Raw genomic sequence first — 21,485 nt, forward strand, 5'->3', positions numbered from 1 at the left:
AACAAAATTATAGAAGTTATCAAGCAAATGGGCCAATTTAAATAAGCTGAATCCGAACAGTCATGAAGAAAGCCAAAAATAAAACTCGACTTACACCCCCCCCCCCGAACTCTCCTGAGGTCCAGGACCCCTGGTCTGCCATAGCTCCACCAATTGGCCCCCTTCACCTCAGCAGGAGAGGAGCAGTTTATAGTCTGTAGAGGGTACACAGAGATAAAGATTAACTGGAAGCGAACATAATCAGACAGGAGGGTCTATGGGAGGAGCTAGGGCTTATGGGGAAGTTCTCACCTGCTATCATAACTGTGAGAATACTGGAAGAACTTTATGTTTATAGTAAGCCCGTATGGTTCAAACATCCCCTGCCCTTAACTTCCTTTCCCTTTGTATTAATAACCCTGCATCCTGGCACTCAGGCCAGAGTACACATGTGGCTTGCCATGTCTGAATGCACTGGGTTGCAACCCTCTCTTTTTCCTGAATAAATCCTTCTTGGTGACAAAGTATCTAGTCAGTATTATTTTTCAGTGAACACCAGGTACAGTTGATAGTGGAGGGGAAGTGCTGAAATAGAAGAAATAGGTGAATGTTAGCATAATGATCTTTAGCCCTCTTTCTCTCCACTGCCACCTCCCTAGTACCTGGCAACATCATCTCTCACTCTAACAACCTCCTAACCTTCCTGCTTCTGTTCTTGCCTACGCACAAGTCTCACCTCCAAAGCAGCTAAACTATCTTCTTAATTTTTAATTAAGATCACATTAGCCTGACCAGGTGGTGGCGCAGTGGATAGAGCTTCGGACTGGGATGCAGAGGGCCCAGGTTCAAGACACCGAGGTCGCCAGCTTGAGCACGGGCTCATCTGGTTTGAGCAAAGCTCACCAGCTTGGACCCAAGGTCACTGGCTTGAGCAAGAGGTTACTCGGTCTGCTGTAGCCTCCCGGTCAAGGCACATATGAGAAAGCAATCAATGAACAACTAAGGTGTTGCAACGAAAAAACTAATGATTGATGCTTCTCATCTCTCTCCGTTCCTGTCTGTCTGTCCCTATCTATCCCTCTCTCTGACTCCCTCTCTGTCTCTGTAAAAATATAAAATAAAATAAAAAAATAAATCACATTATTCTTCTACTAAAGATGTCCAATGGCTGCTTCAGAATAAAATCTAAACTACCTACTGTGGTCTTCAAGACTGCATGACCTGGCCCCTGCCTTCCTCTCCATCCTAGTCTGGAAGCACTCCCCCTGTGTCACTATGTTTTAGACATACATATGGTCTCTTTCTTAGTCCTTGAACATGCCAAGATTCTTCCCATTTAAGGGCCTTTTCAACTGCTGCTTTCCTTTCCAGAATTTGTTTTTTCCGAAGGTTCCTTCTTCATCATTCAATTCTAGGTTCATATATCAGCTCCTAGAAAGAAGGAAAGAAGGAGAGGAAGGAAGGAAGTAGAGAAGAAAGGAAGGGAGGGAGGGAAGGAAAGAGGGAGGGAAGAAGGGAAGGAGAGAGAGAAGGAGGGAAAGAAGGAGGGAGGGAAGGAGGGAGAAGGGAAGAAAGAAAAGAAGAAAGAAAGAAAGAAAGAAAGAAAGAAAGAAAGAAAGAAAGAAAGAAAGAAAGAAAGCCTTTCCCGACCATCTGCTGTCTCCACCCCTCATATTTCTGTCATAGTACTTATCAACCCTTGAAGTCATTATATATATTTACTTAGCTATTGTTTCTCCCTCTGTAAGGTTTAAGACACACACTTTCTATACTTCATTTTTCCCAATAGCCTCAGCACCTATGTACTCATTGTATTTGTTCAATGTGAGAAGCAGAAAAGCAGAAGCTGGCATCAGGAACTGAACTTACATCTTTACATCTTCAGTGTTGTTAGGAGCAAGCCATGGTGTGTCCCCTATAAAACACAACAACCTGACAGAACACCAGCATCAAAGTCACTCTGTGACCCTGATGAAGTGAGACCACACACAAGATCCCTTCATAATCTTGCCTAAACACATATAAAAACAAGATCACTTTGCAACTACAAAAATACCAAACTTCCTCCTCTCCCAGCTAGTAAAACTGTTACTTCTCTACCAATTACAGATTTAGCCTTAAAATTTTCCTTCCTTCTTCTGCATAAACTGTATGATACCCAATCTTAGAATTGCCCCACATCTTGAAAGCACCCAAAATAGAGTGTCCATTTTTTTTTGAATCCTCTCTGAAAATCACCTAATACAAGCCTAAAACCTATAAGTCATTCCTAATACTGTTATTAAAATGACCCACCTCTGCCCAAGGTGTGTGCTCTCCCTCATTGCAATGACTAAGGAAACCAACTTTCTGACTATAGGTGTATTCTTGGTGGTCTTTTTGGGTGGAGATTATTGACTAAAGAATGCCCTTCACAACAACTCAAAATCTAGGGGTAGATTATGTATCGTACACAGTAATTTCTCCATTCACCGAATCATCTTCTGAACCTCCTTGTACTAGTTGAACAGTGCATTTCTTCAAAGATGATCTGAACGCTCTCCTCTAGGCCTGAGTATCAATGATACTGCCTCATCCACTACACCTATCCTCTCAACTTCTTAAGATAGGAGGGAAAGAAAATGTAATTATGTAACTCCATTCTAACCGAAGCTCTCCGTTCGCCTTGTACCGCCTTCCTCAAAGGAGTATGTCCTGGTGTTCCTTTTTCTCTTCGCCGATTTTCCTTTTTCATTTTTGAAGTGTTAATTTATGTTCGTCCTAGGTCTCACACCCCCCTTTCATTCTCAGTTCTTTGATCAAACTAATTTTACTGTTCAGGAACGTTAAATTTCTCTCTGTATTTTTCCCCCTCATCCCCATCACGGGTGATAAGTACATCTTTTTGCACATTCTCTTTAGCCTTGCCCTCTCTCTAGCAGCTTCCAACATTATTCTTACTACACTATTACTTCCAGCATAACTCTTAGGCTGTCTCCTTGCGTAAGCGTTGTGGCCTCATAGTTTGCCTTTCCGCCAAATCGATCCCCATTTTATAACCCGCCCCAACCCAATCAGTCACAAACATCCAATTAGAGGCCTGGGTGGCAACTTCACACCCAATCCGTGGCCATATCTAAACCCCGCCCCATCCCGCCGCTTTATTTTGACTCGCCTGGATCCCAGAGACCTGAACCAGCTCCGCACCTCCACCTGCGCCGTCCGCTCCCGGAGGTCCGCTGTCCTCACAGCCAAACGCGCCTGAAGTCCAGACCCCACAGCCGCCCCGGGCACATCCACGTGCACCTTCATCCCGCCCACGTATTTCCTCCAGCCCCGCCCCCTTCGCCGCCTCCCGCCCGTTCTGGTCCGATCCTATTAAGTCCGCGCTCCCGGCCGCCCTTCAGCACATTCGCACTGACTCCATCCCCGCGGCAGGCGCCGCCCAGGCTTCGTCCCGACAGCCAAGTCCCACCTCACAGTACCCGAGCCGGCGGGACTCTAGCGCAAGGGGCAGCGTGGTCGCGCGAGGAGGTAAGCGGGCCGCGAGGGGGCCACTGCCTTAGGGGTCGAAGCTTGCGGCCCGGGCATGCGGGGTTTACGGAGCCATGCGGAGAAGGAAGGTGGCCGGCCGGCCTTCCAGGGTGGGGCTGGGAGGAAGAGCCGGTCCGGATCGCGGTGGGGCCGCGCACTCGCCCTCCAGAGCCCGAGACGCGCGCGCGCTTGTGCGGGCACCGGCTCCGCCGCGGCGGACTTCCGGGGAGGCTGCAGAGGACGCGGTTCCGTGCGGGAATTGTTTCCTCTCGGGAGGGCCTGTCCCCGAGGTGACTGCCCTTCTAGATTGGTGCCTTTGAACTCCGGTCATCGATTGCCCCTGTTGCTCTTCATTTTGCAGTTCAAGTATTTTGAAACCAGCGTGGCAAGGGGAACACTTTGTCCATAACCGGGATTTTTAATAAAAAAAGAAAACAAAGACTGTTAACCTGCCATGTAAGTTATTCATTAAAGAGGAAAGCAGTCCAGTCTGTTGTTTTTGGAGTCCGAGCGGCTCTGGAAGGGGGGAACTCCGCGCCCAGTACAGAAATAATTTATCCACCCTGGCTCCCCTGCTACTTAATATCTGAGGCAAGAATCGAGGCTGCCTGCTCACGGTACCAATGACGCAGATCAACTGTTAGTAAGTTTTATCTCACGCTGTACGAAAAAATTCCTGCTACCTCACACCAGTCAGCTACACTTCTTCCCTCTGGAGAAATTCCTAGTGACACGAGCCGCATTTTCATAAAACAGCAATTAGGGTCTGTATCCTTCCATATTGGCCCACCTAAATATAGGAAATTGTTTCCACTCTTGCTCCAATGACATGACTAATACTAAGCCAGCCAGTACCTTGTTCACCTCTTAGATGACCTGTGTGTCACTGCAATTTAAAACCGTTCTAGAATTGGACTAACAGCATTAAAAGCAAAATGATCGCCCTGATTCACAATTGCCTGGTTTTCTTCAGAACATTGTTTTAAAGGAGAAAGCATAAAAGTATAATAAAAAGATTGTTTAGAATTCAAAGCCCTGTGCCTTTTGATGTGTCTTTCACTTTTCAATGACGTCCAAATTTATTTATTTATTTACTTACTTATTTAGCTTATTGGTGAATATACATATGGAATGTTAATTGCATTAGAAAAGTGTTGCTTCGAATGTGTTTATTTAAAGTGCAGAGAAAAATAACTTCAGGGGCTCTGAATCTGCATCTATCAACCTGCTTAAATTTCTTTGGAGCTATTTTTTCACCCACACTCTCACAGTTCCCTCCCCATGAGACTTCCTAGTGAGAAGAAAAGAGAGCCCAGAACTGAGTATTAAGGAATTCCATCATTTAATGCAAGGGTCCCCAAACTACAGCCGGAGGGCCGCATGCGGCCCCCTGAGGCCATTTATCTGGCCCCCACCGCACTTCCGGAAGGGGCACCTCTTTCATTGGTGGTCAGTGAGAGGAGCATAGTTCCCATTGAAATACTGGTCAGTTTGTTGATTTAAATTTCCTTGTTCTTTATTTTAAATATTATATTTGTTCCCGTTTTGTTTTTTTACTTTAAAATAAAATATGTGCAGTGTGCATAGGGATTTGATCATAGTTTTTTTATAGTCCGGCCCTCCAGTGGTCTGAGGGACAGTGAACTGGCCCCCTGTGTAAAAAGTTTGGGGACCCCTGATTTAATGGTAGGTTGGGGAAAAGTAGAAGAAAAATGAGGGCTTGTCATATGTCTAAAGCCTAGGGAATGTGGTGTTTCTGGTAGGGGACAGGGCTTGACCAGCAGTATCTAAAACTGTAGAGAAAGAACTTAAGGAAAGTAGACTTGCAAAATGTCCATTGGTTTTAACAATATGGAGGTCAAAAATAACCTAAGCAAGAGCTGCCTCTGTGCAGTGTAAGAGGTTCAAAAGGCAGATTGCACCAGGTTCAGGAGTATAGATTGAGGAAAAGGAGACAGCTGATAAAATATCTTTTTTAAAGTTTTGCTTTTGAGATCACCCTTCTTGCCTCTGCTGTTTTTCAAGTGCCTTTAGCTCAAAATATTTCTTATGCTTAGCAGCATATTTTTGGAGCTGGCTTATTCTGCTGTTCTTTATCTATAAAATATAGTAGAAATGCTGGAAAAAGTTGGGATTCAGTTTGAGATTAACAACCATGAGTTTGTGGTGAAACCAGTCTTATCCTGTTCACAGTTCATGGACTGTAGAAAAAACAGACATTATAGTTGAGTTCTTCCAGGACTAGAGTTTTATAGTCAGGGTAGGGCATTGTCAAGAACATTACTGAAGCAGTAGAACTGGCACCTAAACTGGAAAATAAAGGAAGGCAAGTGCTGATTGGGAAAAAGAGAGGCAGCCTTCTAGACGTCTTGATAATATTGAAGAATAGTAATAGTTGGGGTAATTAAGCAAATTGAAAGGACAGGTAGTTACATTCAGAGTGCAGAATGCTTCAATTATTTTGGAATTAGACCAGACTGAGGTAATGGCAAAGTGCAGGGTGTGACTGTAGGGGAAAGCAACTAAGGTAGAATGAAGGAGAAGAGAAATGAACATACTAATGTCAGTTGTTGAATGGGTCATCTCTGCAGATATTGAAATTACCTGGATGATCACAGTACTTAAGTCGAGAAAAAAAACTGTATGCTTAATGTCAAGATCTTTAATGAATGACGGAGTTATCACCAGGTCAGGCAATAACAACAGTGAGGCAGATGAGGGAAGTAATAGTCTAGCAGTGATAAAATGGGCAGCTAGAAACAGGTAGGTGGAGCTTATAAGACCAAAAGCCAATGTTGAGGAATATAGAAGTGGTACCTTCAGGGAAAATAAGGTTTGAGTTAAAGCAAGGAGAAATAGGCATGGTGGAATTCAAATAATTTAATAACTGGTTCTCTGCCCTAATGACTGTTTTAAGCATAAAAAAAAACACTTTACTGAAAGGCAGTTTATTTTGTTTGTTTATTTTTTTACGGAGACAGAGAGAGGAACAGATAGGAACAGACAGGAGGGGAGAGAGATAAGAAGCATCAATTCTTTATTGCAGCGTGTTAGTTGTTCATTGATTGCTTTCTCATATGTGCCTTGACCCAGGGGCTACAGCAGAGCAGGTGACCCCTTGCTTAAGCCAGCGACCTTGGGCTCAAGCCAGTCACCTTGGACTTTAAGCCACCGCGACCTTTGGGTTCAAGCCAGCGACCAAGTGGTCATGTTTATGATCCCATGCTCAAGCCAGCAACCCTGTGCTCAAGCTGGTGAGCCCACGTTCAAGCTGGCAACTTCAGTTTTTGAACCTAGGTCCTCGGAGTCCCAGGTGACGCTCTATTCACTGCACCACCGCCTGATCAGGCTCCATATTGCTTCTTGGTTGGCATCCTGCAATTTTTTTCACCTGTGGACAGAGTGAATATTACTATAGATGCTTAGACCACACTGTTGCACAGATGAATGTTAAAAAACAGGAATGTAGTCTGACCAGGCTTTATCCACAGTGGATAGAGCATCAGACTGGGATGCGGAAGGACCCAGGTTCGAGACCCCGAGGTTGCCAGCTTGAGCACGGGCTCGTCTGGTTTGAGCAAAAGCTCACCAGCTTGGACCCGAAGTCACTGGCTTGAGCGAGGGGTTACTCCATCTGCTGAAGGCCCGCGGTCAAGGCACATATGAGAAAGCAATCAATGAACAACTAAGGTGTCGCAACGAAAAACTGATGATTGATGCTTCTCATCTCTCTCTGTTCCTGTCTGTCTGTCCCTATCTATTCCTCTCTCTGATTCTCTCTGTCTCTGTAAAAGAAAAAAGGTAAGGAATGTAAATTTGTGATTTCCACATTGGGCAGCTGCCCAGGTGCCCACCTTAGAGAGAAACCTGATTACAAGTGCCATTTTAACAACCGGTTTGCTGACGCAACAAAAAATTAGGTATGGATTCTGCCGAACTGGTACAAACCAGCTGAATCCCACCACTGGGTACAGCAAACAATCTGAGAACATAAAGATATGGAATTTGCTGATCATAATGTCGCTATTCCAAAAGATGCAGTGGAAAATTTGGAAAGTAGAAGAGGGAAGAAAAGAGCTGAGTCATTTGCCAGGACAGTACATTGCATCGTGGATGTCATGTGCTGTCTAAAACAGATGGAGGAGAAGATTTAGACCTTGGGATTTCCAGACAAAAACAGGTAGATTTAGTGTCAGCTCCCTTAGGAGAACAGGTACTGAGGCCTGGGGTCCAGAGGGCACAGCTCACCCAACCTGGGGAGAAATCTCCTAAGAGCTGCAGCCTAAGCTCACATATGACTAGCCAGTGACTTACAGTTCCTTTTGAGGTTACCTTTAACCAAGGATTCATTTATCCATCTGTTTTGACATATGGAGATAATGAGGCTCAACAAGAGTTCCGTGACTTGTCTGAAGATAGAAACCTTTTTTTTTTAAATAGCAAGAGTAAGGATTAGAATCCAAGTATCCTGATTCCTAGTCCTGTTTCTCCCTAATTATCTTAAGAACGTAGAAGAGGTTTCTCTTGTTTATCTACTTGAAAGAAAGCATTTTGCTTACTCTTTGCTTAATACCAAAGAAACTGGGCTAAATTTAAATAAGTGGATATTTATTTACTGGAAAAAAAATTGTCCTAAAATAATTTCATGATACTGAATGAAGATTGCTCTGTATAGTTCCTGTTGTTTGGTAATTTTCCTTAAAATTATTCCTACTACCTAACCCAGTTAATATTTTACTCCTGAACAAAACAATCAATGACACAAGAATAGGCATATCTTGATTTAAGAAAACCTAATCTTTGATTTGAAGGGCAAAAAACATTAGGGATAATTACTTTACAAAAGGAATCAATGTTTTATAACAGGTCTTATAAGTAATCTACTTAAATCATTAATTTATAATATAATTTTATATATTCATTCAGTCATTTAATACTTTAATTTATGGAATACCGACTTTATATTTAAAGTTTTCTGTAGTCCTAACATTTAGTAACTTAAAGAGATTCGTAGCTAGCTTCAGTGCTCCCTTTGAATTCTTAGAGTCTATCTCTTTTTCAGGTTTGATTAGAGATAGAGGAAATGCCGTCCCAATACCATTTTCACAGAGAAAAACCTCATGCGAAGTATCTGTTTGCCTGAATGTTTTTAGAAAACAGTTTTCTTTCACTTCCAAGCAACATAATAACAGAATTCCATATGTCTTGATCTCCCCACCCATGATTTTTTTTTTTTTAAATATTTTTATTTTTAACTTTATTCAGTTTTTTTTAAAGACACAGAGAGAGAGAGAGAGAGAGAGAGAGAAGGGAGAGGAGCAGGAAGCATCAACTCTCATATGTGCCTTGGCCAGGCAAGCCCAGGGTTTTGAACCGGCGACCTCAGCGTTCCCAGGTCGACGCTTTATCCACTGCGCCACCACAGGTCAGGCCCCACCCATGATTGATAATGATTTTCTTACAGGTAGAAAAGTAATTCAAAATGCATACTGGTTATATAACTGGAATCTATTGAAATGACTTGCTAGCTATGGAATTGTGGAGGAAAGTACCATCTGAGATTATTCATATGTTTATATTTATCAGGGACCTGCCTGATATAATCCTTTTCAAACAACTTTCTAAATAACCTGTTTTTAACAACGTTTTACTGTTATAGATCGTGGTTTTACTAGTGACTGTTATCCAGATAGTTCTGAATAGTTTTAAGACTGAAATATTCTGGATTTTATAGCTGCTAGAAATAGAACTTTTATTTGATGCTCTTGACTACATTAGAGTCTTACTTTTTGAATTCACAATATCCTTACATATGTCTAATTTAAAGTAACATGCAAAAGTTTCTATAAGAGGATTTTATTCAAATGATTAGAATGATTCCAGTGATGAGATTATATCATAAAGAAGAAAAAACCTATCAAAACTTTATATATATATTTTATATCAACTATGGTCTATCAACTAGCTATAACTACCTGATAGCAATGTAAGTACCATATAGTCATTCCCTTTAAAAGTTTTTCTTTTATTCTGTAGCATGTTTTTGGCCCAGAGGAGACTCTGCTCCCTTGTCGGTAGAGCTAAATTCCTAAAGACGATATATTCTTCAAAAATCTTCAGACTCTCCACTTCCGCTGTAGGTATTGCTTAATTGCTTACCAATAATTTATTGTACATATTTTTGTGATGTCAAAAAAAAGCACAATTTTTTAGATTCTTTATAAATATTTTATTGGCATGAGTGTTTCTGTTATATAAACTGCAGTCATCTCTTGTTGGCGAGAACTGACATTTCCTGAGAAATTGCTTGCCTGTCTCTGAATTGGGCATTGTGTGTTCATTATCTCAATTTATCTTTACAGAATGCTTCAAGTTATGAATTGTTACATTCCTATCTTACAAATGAAACAGTGGCAGTTTAGATTGGTTTAGTAACTTGCCCAAGATCACACAGCTTTTAAATATCATAACCAAGATGCCATACTCACCCCTGTCTAGCTCTGGCACTCCAAAGGGTATGCTCTGTATATTCAAGAAAGGATATTATAGTGCCTATAACTACAGACGCTATGACTGCCAAATTACAGGAAATATGGTCAATTGAGGACTAGGCTCTCTGACATCATGCAAAAGTAACAAATCTCTTTGTTGCCACCATGACTGTCATAACCAGGGTAGATATCTGACCCAGTTTCTTCAACATATCAGTGGCATGAGAACAAATAGAAGAGGCGTATTTTGGAAGGATTGCTCTGGGGTGAAAAGAGGTTTGAAATCCACAACCACCAAAACAATGTTTAGGAACTTGATTCAATCAATCAAAGTGTGAAAACATCTTTTTTAAAGACAGAGAAATAGGGATATGTATTGGGTATTAGATGATAGAGAGAAGTTATTGTTAATTAGGTGTGATAATGACTTTGAAGTTATATAAGAAACTTGACCCTGACCTTGTGGTGGTACACTGGATAAAGTGTCGACCTCGAACACTGAGGTCGCTGGTTTGAAACCCTGGGCTTGCTGGGTCAAGGCATATATGGAAGCTGATGTTTCCTGCTCCTCCTTCCTTCCTCTCTTTCTCTCTCCCATCTCTAAAATGAATAAATAAAATCTTTAAAAAAAAAAAAAAGCAACCTGATATTTCTTAGAGATATATGCCAAGTATATATGGGAGAAATGACTTAAGATGTAGAATTTACTTTAAAATTACTCAGCAATAAAAATTTAAAATGAAAAAAAGGGAGGGAGATGAAGCCAATGAAGCAAAATCTTGATAATTATTGAACCTGGGTATCATGTATATGAGTGTTTTATATTATGTTGAATCATATGAAATTGTCATTTTGTAGGTCAAAAATGGATGAATGTTGGCAGTTTCATATTGTTCAAGCTAATGATAATCTCTCAGCTTTTTTGTAAGTTAGAAATTTTCATAAAAACCATCATCAACTTCTCCCTCTGTGTGTAAATACTGCGATTTCTACCTTGTAAATGCCTTGGTTTTGATCTCTCATCTTTGTTACCACCATGACTACCTTAGTTCAAGCCCTCCATGGAGAAGTTGAAGCCAAGGAAGTGGGTACAATCACTTGGGGTGATCAGATAAAGGCATGGTATTAAATTAAAGCTGTGTGTGCAGAATTATCATCCGTGGCGCTCAACACCCAGGACCCTTCCTGAGAAAATCTCAGTCTATAAATCTGAAGTGTAGTTTGAAAAACCTTCCCAGGTGATTTTAATGTACACCTCAGGTACATTAACAACCACTGCCAATGCTTTATTCATATCTGCAGATTATCTGGAATACAATTCAACCCTTTCCATCTTTAACAGTCACATCAGAAAGGTCCCTACAATTTTTCAGAGCCTTAGCAGTTAAAATAGTCTCAACAGAAAAATAATCATTCTTCATGCTTTTGGGTGAATGACAGAGCAGACTGATCAGTGTTATAGAGTAGCAGTGATAAGTTTAAGTCAAGAATGACTTAACAGAACCAGCCTGACTACTTACTGTAAACCTATTTTCACAAGAAAATCCCTCTCATCCACACCATTAATGTCACTGAAAACATACTATAAAAGTTACTTCTCAGGAAGGGAATATAATGGGTGGTGGGCTGTACTTTATCCAGGTCATTTACTTCCTTTTTTATATTAAAAAAAAAAACATTTGTATTGCTTTTGTAATTTTAAATAAATATTTTAAATGTTAAAGGAAAATAAACTGCTCATCCAGCAAGAAAAGAACCAAGATGAACTCAGGATGAAAATCACTCACTATCTGTCCCTTATTTTAGCAGCTAGATCTTAAAGGCATAGAAACTTGGGGGAAAATATTTATTTATATTTTTCCCTAGTGCCAGGGAGCCAAAGAACAAACTAGTAGATGAGAGAAAGATGGATGGGTGGGTTGATGGATGTATGGAGAGGAGGGAGGAAAGAAGGAAGAAGGAAGTAATTGTTCACGAGAGGTCTCATGGAGCACCAGCCCCTACTACCTAATAGTATATCACCCTGAGTTAGACTAGTCTTCATTTAAGTTGTTTAGACATTCGGATTGCAATTGGTAGCTCACTGATTTTCTCTTCTCTCATTAATAAGCTATTGTCTATATAACTTCAAAATAACCATCCTAAGTGGGACTTCTCAGGGAAACTTCTGTGTGCTTTAAGGGTGAATGCATATAACATGGTTGTCAATACCCCTGAAAAGCCTGACCAGGCGGTGGCACAGTGGATAGAGTGTTGGACTGGGATCCGGAAGGACCCAGGTTCAAGACCCAGAGGTTGCCAGCTTGAGCAAGGGCTCAACTGGTTCGAGCAAAAGCTCACCAGCTTGGACCCAAGGTCGCTGGCTCGAGCAAGGGGTTACTCCATCTGCTGAAGGCCCATGGTCAAGGCACATATGAGAAAGCAATCAATGAACAACTAAGGTGTTGGAACAAAAAAGTAGAACGCCAGGAGGGAACCCTAATGTAAACCATGGACATTTGATGGATTGTCAGTGTTGACTATTGTAACAAAGGTACCAACCTGATGGGGATGTTGGTGGAGGAGGCTGTTATGTGGGAGCAGGGAGCATATGGGAACTCTGTACTTTGCACTCAATTTGCTATGAACCTAAAACAGCTCTAAAAAATTCTTTTTTAAAAAAGACTTCTAAAATTTACATGCCCGCCAGCAGTGATACAAAAACATTTATTTTATAACAACTAAGACAAAAACTTTCCCTTCTTCAGTCTCTCCTTGCCTAAAGAATCACAGCCCTCTTTTCTGATATGAAAACATTATCAATGTGTCTACACTAAATTATCATTTAGTGTCTACACAACAGTCTCCTTACTCCCTGTGATCTAAGGTTACTTATCCGCTTGTATGTAATAGTATCTTTTCCACCTTCTGAGTGGGCACTGAGTATATGGTAAGTTCTGAGTTTCTGAGTATATGGTAAGTTCCAACAACTTTGCTTTTCCACTATGGTTTTAGCGCATTTCATCATCATAGCAATTGTGCCGGGTACGTGTTCATTTTCCTTTTTAACAAATGAGGAAACTGAGTTTCAGAGAAGTCAAGTAACCTGCCTACTCTCTGGCACAGAAAAATCAAAATAAATAATTAGAAAGATTTCTCCAGGTACTTTCTTTGCTTGATAGCTCATTTCTTTTTAGCATTAAATAGCTTTCCTTGTCAGGATGTAGCAAAGTACAATATATTTATCTGTTAACCTACTGAGGGACATCTTGGTTGCTTCCAAGTTTTGGCAATTATGAATAAAGCTGCTATAAACATCCATAAATAGGATTTTATAAGAATTTGATTTTTCAACTCCTTTGGTTAAATACTAAGGAGAATGATCGCTGGATTGTATTTAAGTATGTCTTCAGTTTTTATAAGAAACTACCCTGGAAGCTTTTTATTTCATTTTTTTTTATTTTACTGAATTTATTGGGGTGATATTGGTTAATAAAAATATGTACATTTCAGGTGTATAATTCCATTTATATATTGTATTGTGTGTTAACAACCCCCAGTGAAGTCTCCTTCCATCACCATTTACCCCCCATTTACCCTTTGCCGCTGCCCCCCACACTGCTTTCCCTCTGGCAATCATACTGTATTCTGTCTGTGAGGGGTTTTATTTTTTTGTTTAATGTCTTCACCTTTTTCATTCAGCCCCCAATGGCCTCCCCTCTGACAACTGTCAGTCTTTTTTCTATATCTATGAGTCTGTTTCTATTTTGTTAGTTTATTTTGTTTATTAGATTTCACATATAAATGAAATCATATGATATTTATCTTTCTCTGACTAGCTTTTTTCACTTAGCATAATAATCTCCAGGTCTATCCGTGCTGTTGCAAAAGGTAAGATTTCCTTATTTTTCACAATTGAGTAGTTCATTGTATAAATATACCACTGCTTTTTTATCCACTCATCTACTGATGGGCACTTGTGCTGCTTCCACATCTTGGCTATTATAAATAATGCTGCAATGAACATAGGGATGCATATATTCTTGCAAATTAGTGTTTCGGGTTTCTTCAGATGTACTCCCAAAAGTGAAATTTCTGGGTCATAGGGTAGTTCCATTTTTAATTTTTTTGTTTTGTTTTTTCCTTCTTTTCCAAGTGAGAGGAGGGGAGATAGACAGACTCCCCACATGCACCCTGACCGCGATCCACCCATGAAGCCCATCTTGGGTCCATGCTCTGCCCATCTAGGGCCATTCTCACAACCGAACTATTTTTAGCACCTGAGGTGAAAGCTACACAGAGCCATCCTCAGCGCCTGGGACTAGTGCACTCAAATCAGTCGAGCTATTGCTGTGGGAGGGAAAGAAAGAGAGAGAGGGAGGGAAGAGGGGGAGATGGAGAAGCAGATGGTCACTTCTCCTGTGTGCCCTGACCAGGAATTGAACCCAGGACATCTATATGCCAGGCTGACACTCTATCACTGAGCCAACCAGTCAGGGCCCATTTTTAATATTTTGAGGTAACTCCATACTGCTTTCCACAGTGGCTGCACCAGTCTCCATTCCCAGCAACAGTGCTCAAGGGTCGCTTTTGTCCTGTACTCACCAACACTTACTGATTTATTGATGATATCCATTCTGACAAGTGTGAGGCAATAGCTCATTCAATTTTAATTTTCATTTCCCTGATATTTAGTGATACTGAGCATCTTTTCATGTCTATAGGCCATATGTATGTCCTCTTTGAAAAAATAGCTAATAAAGTCCTTGGCAAATTTTCTTTTTTTTCTTTTTTTAAAGCTTGTAGTTATTGATTTTAAAGGCAAGTGGGGGGGGACAAGAAGTAGTTGCTTTGTTCTAACTGTTTATTGGTTACTTGTTGCATGTGCCTTGACTAGGCAAGCCCAGGGTTTCAAACCAGTCACTTCAGCATTTCAAGTTGGTACTCGATCTACTGCACCAAATTTTTTTTTTAAGCAAGAGAGGTGGAGAGGACAGACAAGAAGGGAAAGAGATGAGAAGCATCAGTTCTTTGTTGCAGCACCTTAGTTGTTCATTGATTGCTTTCTCATACGTGCCTTGAAGTGGGGGTGGGAAGGGGCCTCCAGCCAAGCCAGTGACCCCTTACTTAGGCCAGCAACCCTGGGATTACGTGTATGATCCCGCACTCAAGCTGGCAACTCCGTCCGTGCTCAAGCTGGATGAGCCCGTGCTCAAGCCAGCGACCTTGAGGTTTCGAACCTGGGTCTTCAGTGTCCCACACCAGTGCTCTATCCACTGCGCCACTGCCTAATCAGGCTCTTTTACTAATTTTTTAATTGGATTCTTTGGTGTTAACTTGTGTAAGTTCTTTATAAATTTTAATATTAATACCTTATCAGATGTATCATTAGCAAATATGTTCTCCCATTCAGTGGGTTATCTTTTCATTTAGTTATTGGTTATCTTTGCTGTGCAAAAACTTTTTAGTTTGCTGTAGTCCTACTTATTTTTTCTTTTGTTTCCCTTGTTCAGGTAAATACAGTGTGTCCGTAAAGTCATGGTGCACTTTTGACTGGTCAGAGAAAAGCAACAAAAGACAATAGAAATGTGAAATCTGCACCAAATAAAAGGAAAACTCCCAGTTTCATACCTATTCAGTGCAGTGTGATGTGGGCTCATGCCCAGATTTTTTAGGGGTCCTTAGGTAGCTGTCCCGTATATCCTCTACAGACTCGTCACTCACTGATGGCCTACCAGAACGGGGTTTCTCCACCAAACTGCCGGTTTCCTTCAACTGCTTATCCCACTGAGTAATGTTATTCCTATGTGGTGGCACTTCGTTATAAACGCACCGATATTCACGTTGCACTTTGGTCACGGATTCAAATTTAGCAAGCCACGGAACACTGAACTTTCCTCTGTACCGTCCACATCTCAACTGGCATGGCCGTGGGCTGCTCCGCTGTATACACCGTGTTACGTCATCATCTGCGCATGCGCACATTCTGCCACATCATCCTACAGAAACTAGGAGGATTTTCCTTTTATTTGGTTCAGATTTCACATTTCTAGCGTCTTTTGTTGCTTTCCGTGACCGGTCAAAAGTGCACCATGACTTTACGGACACACTATATATCAGAAAAACATTGCTACAGGAAATGTCAGAGATTTTGCTGCCTATTTTCTCCTAGTATTTTTTTTTTTTTTATCTTTTTTTTTTTTTTTTTTTCATTTTTCTGAAGCTGGAAACAGGGAGAGACAGTCAGACAGACTCCCGCATGCGCCCGACCGGGATCCACCCGGCACGCCCACCATGGGGCGACACTCTGCCCACCAGGGGGCGATGCTCTGCCCCTCCCGGGCGTCGCCATCTTGCGACCAGAGCCACTCTAGCGCCTGAGGCAGAGGCCACAGAGCCATCCCCAGCGCCCGGGCCATCTTTGCTCCAATGGAGCCTTGGCTGCGGGAGGGGAAGAGAGAGACAGAGAGGAAAGTGCGGCGGAGGGGGTGGAGAAGCAAATGGGCGCTTCTCCTGTGTGCCCTGGCCGGGAATCGAACCCGGGTCCTCCGCACGCTAGGCCAACGCTCTACCGCTGAGCCAACCGGCCAGGGCTCTCCTAGTATTTTTATGGTTTCATGACTTCCGTGTAAGTCTTATCTATTTTGAGTTTATTCTTGTGTATGGTATAAGAACGCAGTCTAGGTTTATTTTTTGCAGGTATTCATCCAGTTTTCCCAACCCCATTTATTGAATAGACTGTCTTTACCCCATTATATGTTCTTGCCTCCTTTGTCAAATATTAATTGACCCTAAATATGTAGGTTTATTTCTAGGCTATCTATTCTTTTTTTTTTTTTTTTTTTTCATTTTTCTGAAGCTGGAAACCAGGAGAGACAGTCAGACAGACTCCTGCATGCGCCCGACCGGGATCCACCCAGCACACCCACCAGGGGAGACGCTCTGCCCACCAGGGGGCGATGCTCTGCCCATCCTGGGCGTCGCCATGTTGCGACCAGAGCCACTCTAGCACCTGGGGCAGAGGCCACAGAGCCTTTCCCAGCGCCCGGGCCATCTTTGCTCCAATGAATCCGTGGCTGCGGGAGGGGAAGAGAGAGACAGAGAGGGAAAGCACGGCGGAGGGGTGGAGAAGCAAATGGGCACTTCTCCTGTGTGCCCTGGCCGGGAATCGAACCCGGGTCCTCTGCACACTAGGCCGACGCTCTACCGCTGAGCCAACCGGCCAGGGCTAGGCTATCTATTCTGTTCCATTGATCTGTATTCAGTTTTTATGCAAGTACCATGCTGTTTTGATTACTGTGGCCTTGTAGTATAGCTTGATACCAGGTAGCATGATTCTTCCAACTTTGTTATTGTTTCTCAAGATTGCTGTAGATATTTGGGAGGTTTTGTGGTTCCATATAAATTTTTGTAGTATTTGTCCTAGTTCTGTGAAATTTGCCATTGGTATCTTGATAGGAACTGCACTGAATTTATAGGTTGCTTTGGGTAGTATGGACATTCTAGTGATGTTAATTCTCCTCTCCATGAACATAGTATATATTCCCACTTATTTGTATCTTCTTCAATTTTTTTCTTCAGTGTCTTTAATTTTTCTAGTACAAGTCATTTACATCCTTGTTAAATTTATTCCTAGGTATTTTATTTTATTTGATGCAATTATAAATGGGAGTGTTTTCTTTGTTTCCTTTTATGATAGTTCTTTATAGATGTATAGAAATGCAAGTGATTTCTGGGTATTTATTTTATATCCTGATAAATTGATTTATCAGTTCTTAAAGTATTTTGGTGGAATCTTTAGGGTTTTCTCTTTACAGTATTGTGTTATTTGCAAGTAATGACAGTTTTACTTCTTCCTTTCCAATATGGATGCCTTTTATTTTTTTCTTGACTAGGATTTCCAGTACTGTGTTGAATAAGAGTGGTGAAAGCAGACATCCCTGTCTTGTGCCCAATCTGAAGAGAAACACTTTGTTTTTGCCCATTGAGTATGATGTTAGATATGGGTTTGTCATGTATAGCCTTTATTTTATTGAGGTATGTTACCTCTGTTCCCACTTTGCTAAAAGTTTTTACCATGAATGGATGCTGTGTTTTATCAAATATTTTTTCTTCATCTATTGATATGATCATGTAGTTTTTATTCTTCATTTTGTTATTGTGGTATATCACATTTATTGATTGTGGATATTGTACCAAACTTGCATCCCAGGAATAAATCCCACTTGATCATGGTGCATGATCTTTTTAATGTATTGCTGGATCTGGTTTGCACATATTTTGTTGAGGATTTTAGCATTCTTGTTCGTCAGGGTCTGTAATTTTCTTTTTTGTGGTGTCGTTATCTGGTTTTGGAATTAGGATAATGCTGGCCTTGAGCTTGGGAGTCTTCCCTATTCTTGAATTTATTGGAATAGATTGAGAAGAAGAATACTTAGTTCTTCTTTAAATGTTGGGTAAAATTCCTCTGGGAAGCCTTTTGGCCTAGGACTTTTATTTGTTGGGGAGTTTTTTTATTACTGCTTCAGTTTCACTAGATATAATCTGTCTGTCTAGATTCTCCGATTTTTTTTCTGATTCAGTTTTGGAAGATTGCATATTTCTAGTAATTTATCCATTTCATTGAGAATCATATTTTCTTACAATCCTTTGTATTTCTTTGTTGTCAGTTATTCTCTTTTATTTCTGACTTTATGTATTTGGGTCCTCTCTCTTCTCTTTCTCTCTTTTATAAGTCTGCTTAAAGGTTTATGAATCTTGTTTATCTTGTCAAAGCACCAGCTCTTGGTTTCATTGATCTTTGTGTTTTTTTAAGACTCTGATTTATCTATTTCTCCTTGATTTTTATTATTTCCTTTCTTCCACTCACTTTGGGCATTGTTTGTTGTTCTTCTAGTTACTTTAAGTGTAAAGTTAGGTTGTTTATTTGAGACTTAATTCTTGTTTCTTGATATAGGTTTTTTTTTGTTTTGTTTTGTTTTTTTCATTTTTCTGAAGCTGGAAACAGGGAGAGACAGTCAGACAGACTCCCGCATGCGCCCGACCGGGATCCACCCGGCACGCCCACCAGGGGCGATGCTCTGCCCACCAGGGGGCGATGCTCTGCCCATCCTGGGCGTCGCCATGTTGCGACCAGAGCCACTCTAGCGCCTGAGGCAGAGGCCACAGAGCCATCCCCAGCGCCCGGGCCATCTTTGCTCCAATGGAGCCTTGGCTGCGGGAGGGGAAGAGAGAGACAGAGAGGAAAGCGCGGCGGAGGGGTAGAGAAGCAAATGGGCGCTTCTCCTGTGTGCCCTGGCCGGGAATCGAACCCGGGTCCTCCGCACGCTAGGCCGACGCTCTACCGCTGAGCCAACCGGCCAGGGCTCTTGATATAGGTTTGTAATGCTATGAGTTTCCCTTTTAGGACTGCTTTCACTGTGTCCTATAAATTTTGTGTGGTTCCAAAGTATCTTTTGATTTCTTTCTTGATCTGATTGTTTACCCATTTATTATTTAGTGACATGTTATTGAGCCTTCTTATCTTTGTGTGTTTTTCATTTTTTTTTCTTGTGATTGATTTCTAGTTTCATACTATTATGGTCAGAGAAGATGCTTGATATGATTTCAATCTTAAATTTACTAAGACTGTTTTGTTTCTTAACATATGGTTTATTCTAGAAATTGTTCCATGTACACTTGAAAAGAATATATATTCTCCTGCTTTGGGGTGAAATACTCTGAAGATATCAATTATATCCTTCTGATCTATTGTGTCATTTAGACTGCCGTTCCCTTGTTGATTTTCAGTCTGGAAAATTTATCCATTGATGTTAATGGGGTGTTAAAAATCCCCTACATGAGTAGCCATAAAGATTTGTTAATGATTAAAAACTTCCCATAGAATGACTGATTTTAGAATACAAAATTTCAAATCATTTGCTTTGAATAAATATTGGCTTCAACATCAAATATATTTTTGACAGTACATTTTGATAGTAGATCACATTTAATTACTTTATTTATGACTGTATTACTGTCTGTCTCTTCCTAAATGTCCACCAAATTTGCTTTATATATTATGATGCCACTATGTTGGGTGCATAAATATATACAAGTCTTAAATCTTGTTGGATGTCTCCCTTTATCATTATGAAGTGTCTTTCTTTGTCTCTTACTATATAGTCTTTGTTTTAAAGTCTGTTTTGTTTAATATAAGTATTGCTACCCCAACTTTCTTTTTTTTTTCCATTTGCATGAATTTATTTTTCCTCCCTCTACTTGTAGTCTCTATATCTTTCATTCTGAATTTGGTCTCTTGTAGACAGCATATATATGGTCATGTTTTCTTATCTATTCAACTACCTTATGTCTTTTGACTGGAGCATTTAAGCCATTTACATTTAAAGTAATTATTGATAAGTATGTACTTATTACCCTTTTCTTCTTTTAACTTTGTTCCTCTGTTTTGTTTTTGTTTTTTTTTCACTTTTTTTAGCGAGCAAGAGAGAGACAGAGACAGAGTCAGACAGATAGGAAGGGAGAGAGAGGAGAAGCATCAACTCGTAGTTGCATTACTTTAGTTGTTCACTGATTGCTTCTTTTATGTGCCTTGACCAGGAGGCTCCAATTGAGCTAGTGACCCCTTGCTCAAGCCAGTGGGGTTCAAGCCAGCAACCATAGAATTATGTCAATGATCCCACGCTCAAGCTAGCAACCCCGCCCTTGATCTGTTGAGCCCTAACTCAAGCCAGTGACCTTGGGGCTTGAACCTGGGACCCCAGTGTCCCAGGTTGACACTTTATCTGTGCCACCATCGATCAGGCTGGTTTTTGTTCTTAAAAAGACCTTTTAATGTTTTTTGTAATACTGGTTTGGTGGTAACAACTCCTTTAGCTTTTTCTTGTCTGGGAAGCTTTTTTTCTCCTTCCTTTTTAAATGATAGATTTGCTGAATAAAGTAGTCTTTGTTGTAGGTCCTTGCTTTTCATCATTTTGAATGTTTCTATTGAGAAATCAGCTAACAGTCTAGTGGGAGCTCTCTTGTAAGTAACTGTCATTCTCTTGTGGCTTTATGATTCTCTCTTAATTTGATTGTGGTGTATCTTGATGTGGCCCTCTTTGGATTAATTTTGTGTAGGACTCTGTGCATTCCCTGGACTTATGGTTGGTTTTTCTTCACCAACTGAGGAAAATTTCAGTTAGTATTTCTTCAAATAGATTTCCAGTCCTTTGCTCATTCTCTTCTTCTTCCCTATGGTACATAAGTTGATATGCCTCATGTTGTTGCAAAAGTTCCTCTATGGGATGAAATTGGGGTGTGTGACTGTTTCATCTCATGTGGACAAAAGCAACAGGCTGAGACTGGGTAGACATAGATGAAGCAAAGCCTTGTTGAGGTTCTAATTTCTTGTTTCACTTCCCTTTGAACCTGGCTTCACCTTTCCCATGGTGCCATGAGCTATCTAATAAATTCCTCTTTTCACCTAAACTGTTTCAGATTGAGTTTCTGTCTGTGCAACTAAAAGATCTGATGAATACAGCT

The 21,485-nt window shown here is 40.9% G+C and overlaps 1 protein-coding gene across 4 annotated transcripts in view; it reads left to right on the forward strand.

The window, feature by feature from the left end:
• The first annotated feature begins 3,139 nt into the window (after positions 1-3,139).
• KYAT3 (kynurenine aminotransferase 3) overlaps positions 3,140-21,485 on the forward strand; it is a 68,906-nt gene continuing 50,560 nt past the window's right edge. Inside the window, exons 1-3 of one of the 4 annotated variants that reach the window (XM_066268718.1) lie at positions 3,140-3,492; positions 3,854-3,948; positions 9,529-9,628. In XM_066268718.1, coding sequence (XP_066124815.1) covers positions 9,530-9,628 — 99 coding nt within the window. In that variant the 5' untranslated portion in view covers positions 3,140-3,492; positions 3,854-3,948; position 9,529. The remainder of the gene's footprint in view (positions 3,493-3,853; positions 3,949-9,528; positions 9,629-21,485) is intronic. The other 3 variants (XM_066268720.1, XM_066268719.1, XM_066268721.1) reach the window with 3 other exon arrangements.

Source organism: Saccopteryx bilineata, chromosome 3 (assembly GCF_036850765.1).
Source record: "Saccopteryx bilineata isolate mSacBil1 chromosome 3, mSacBil1_pri_phased_curated, whole genome shotgun sequence".
Classification (NCBI taxonomy): domain Eukaryota; kingdom Metazoa; phylum Chordata; class Mammalia; order Chiroptera; family Emballonuridae; genus Saccopteryx; species Saccopteryx bilineata.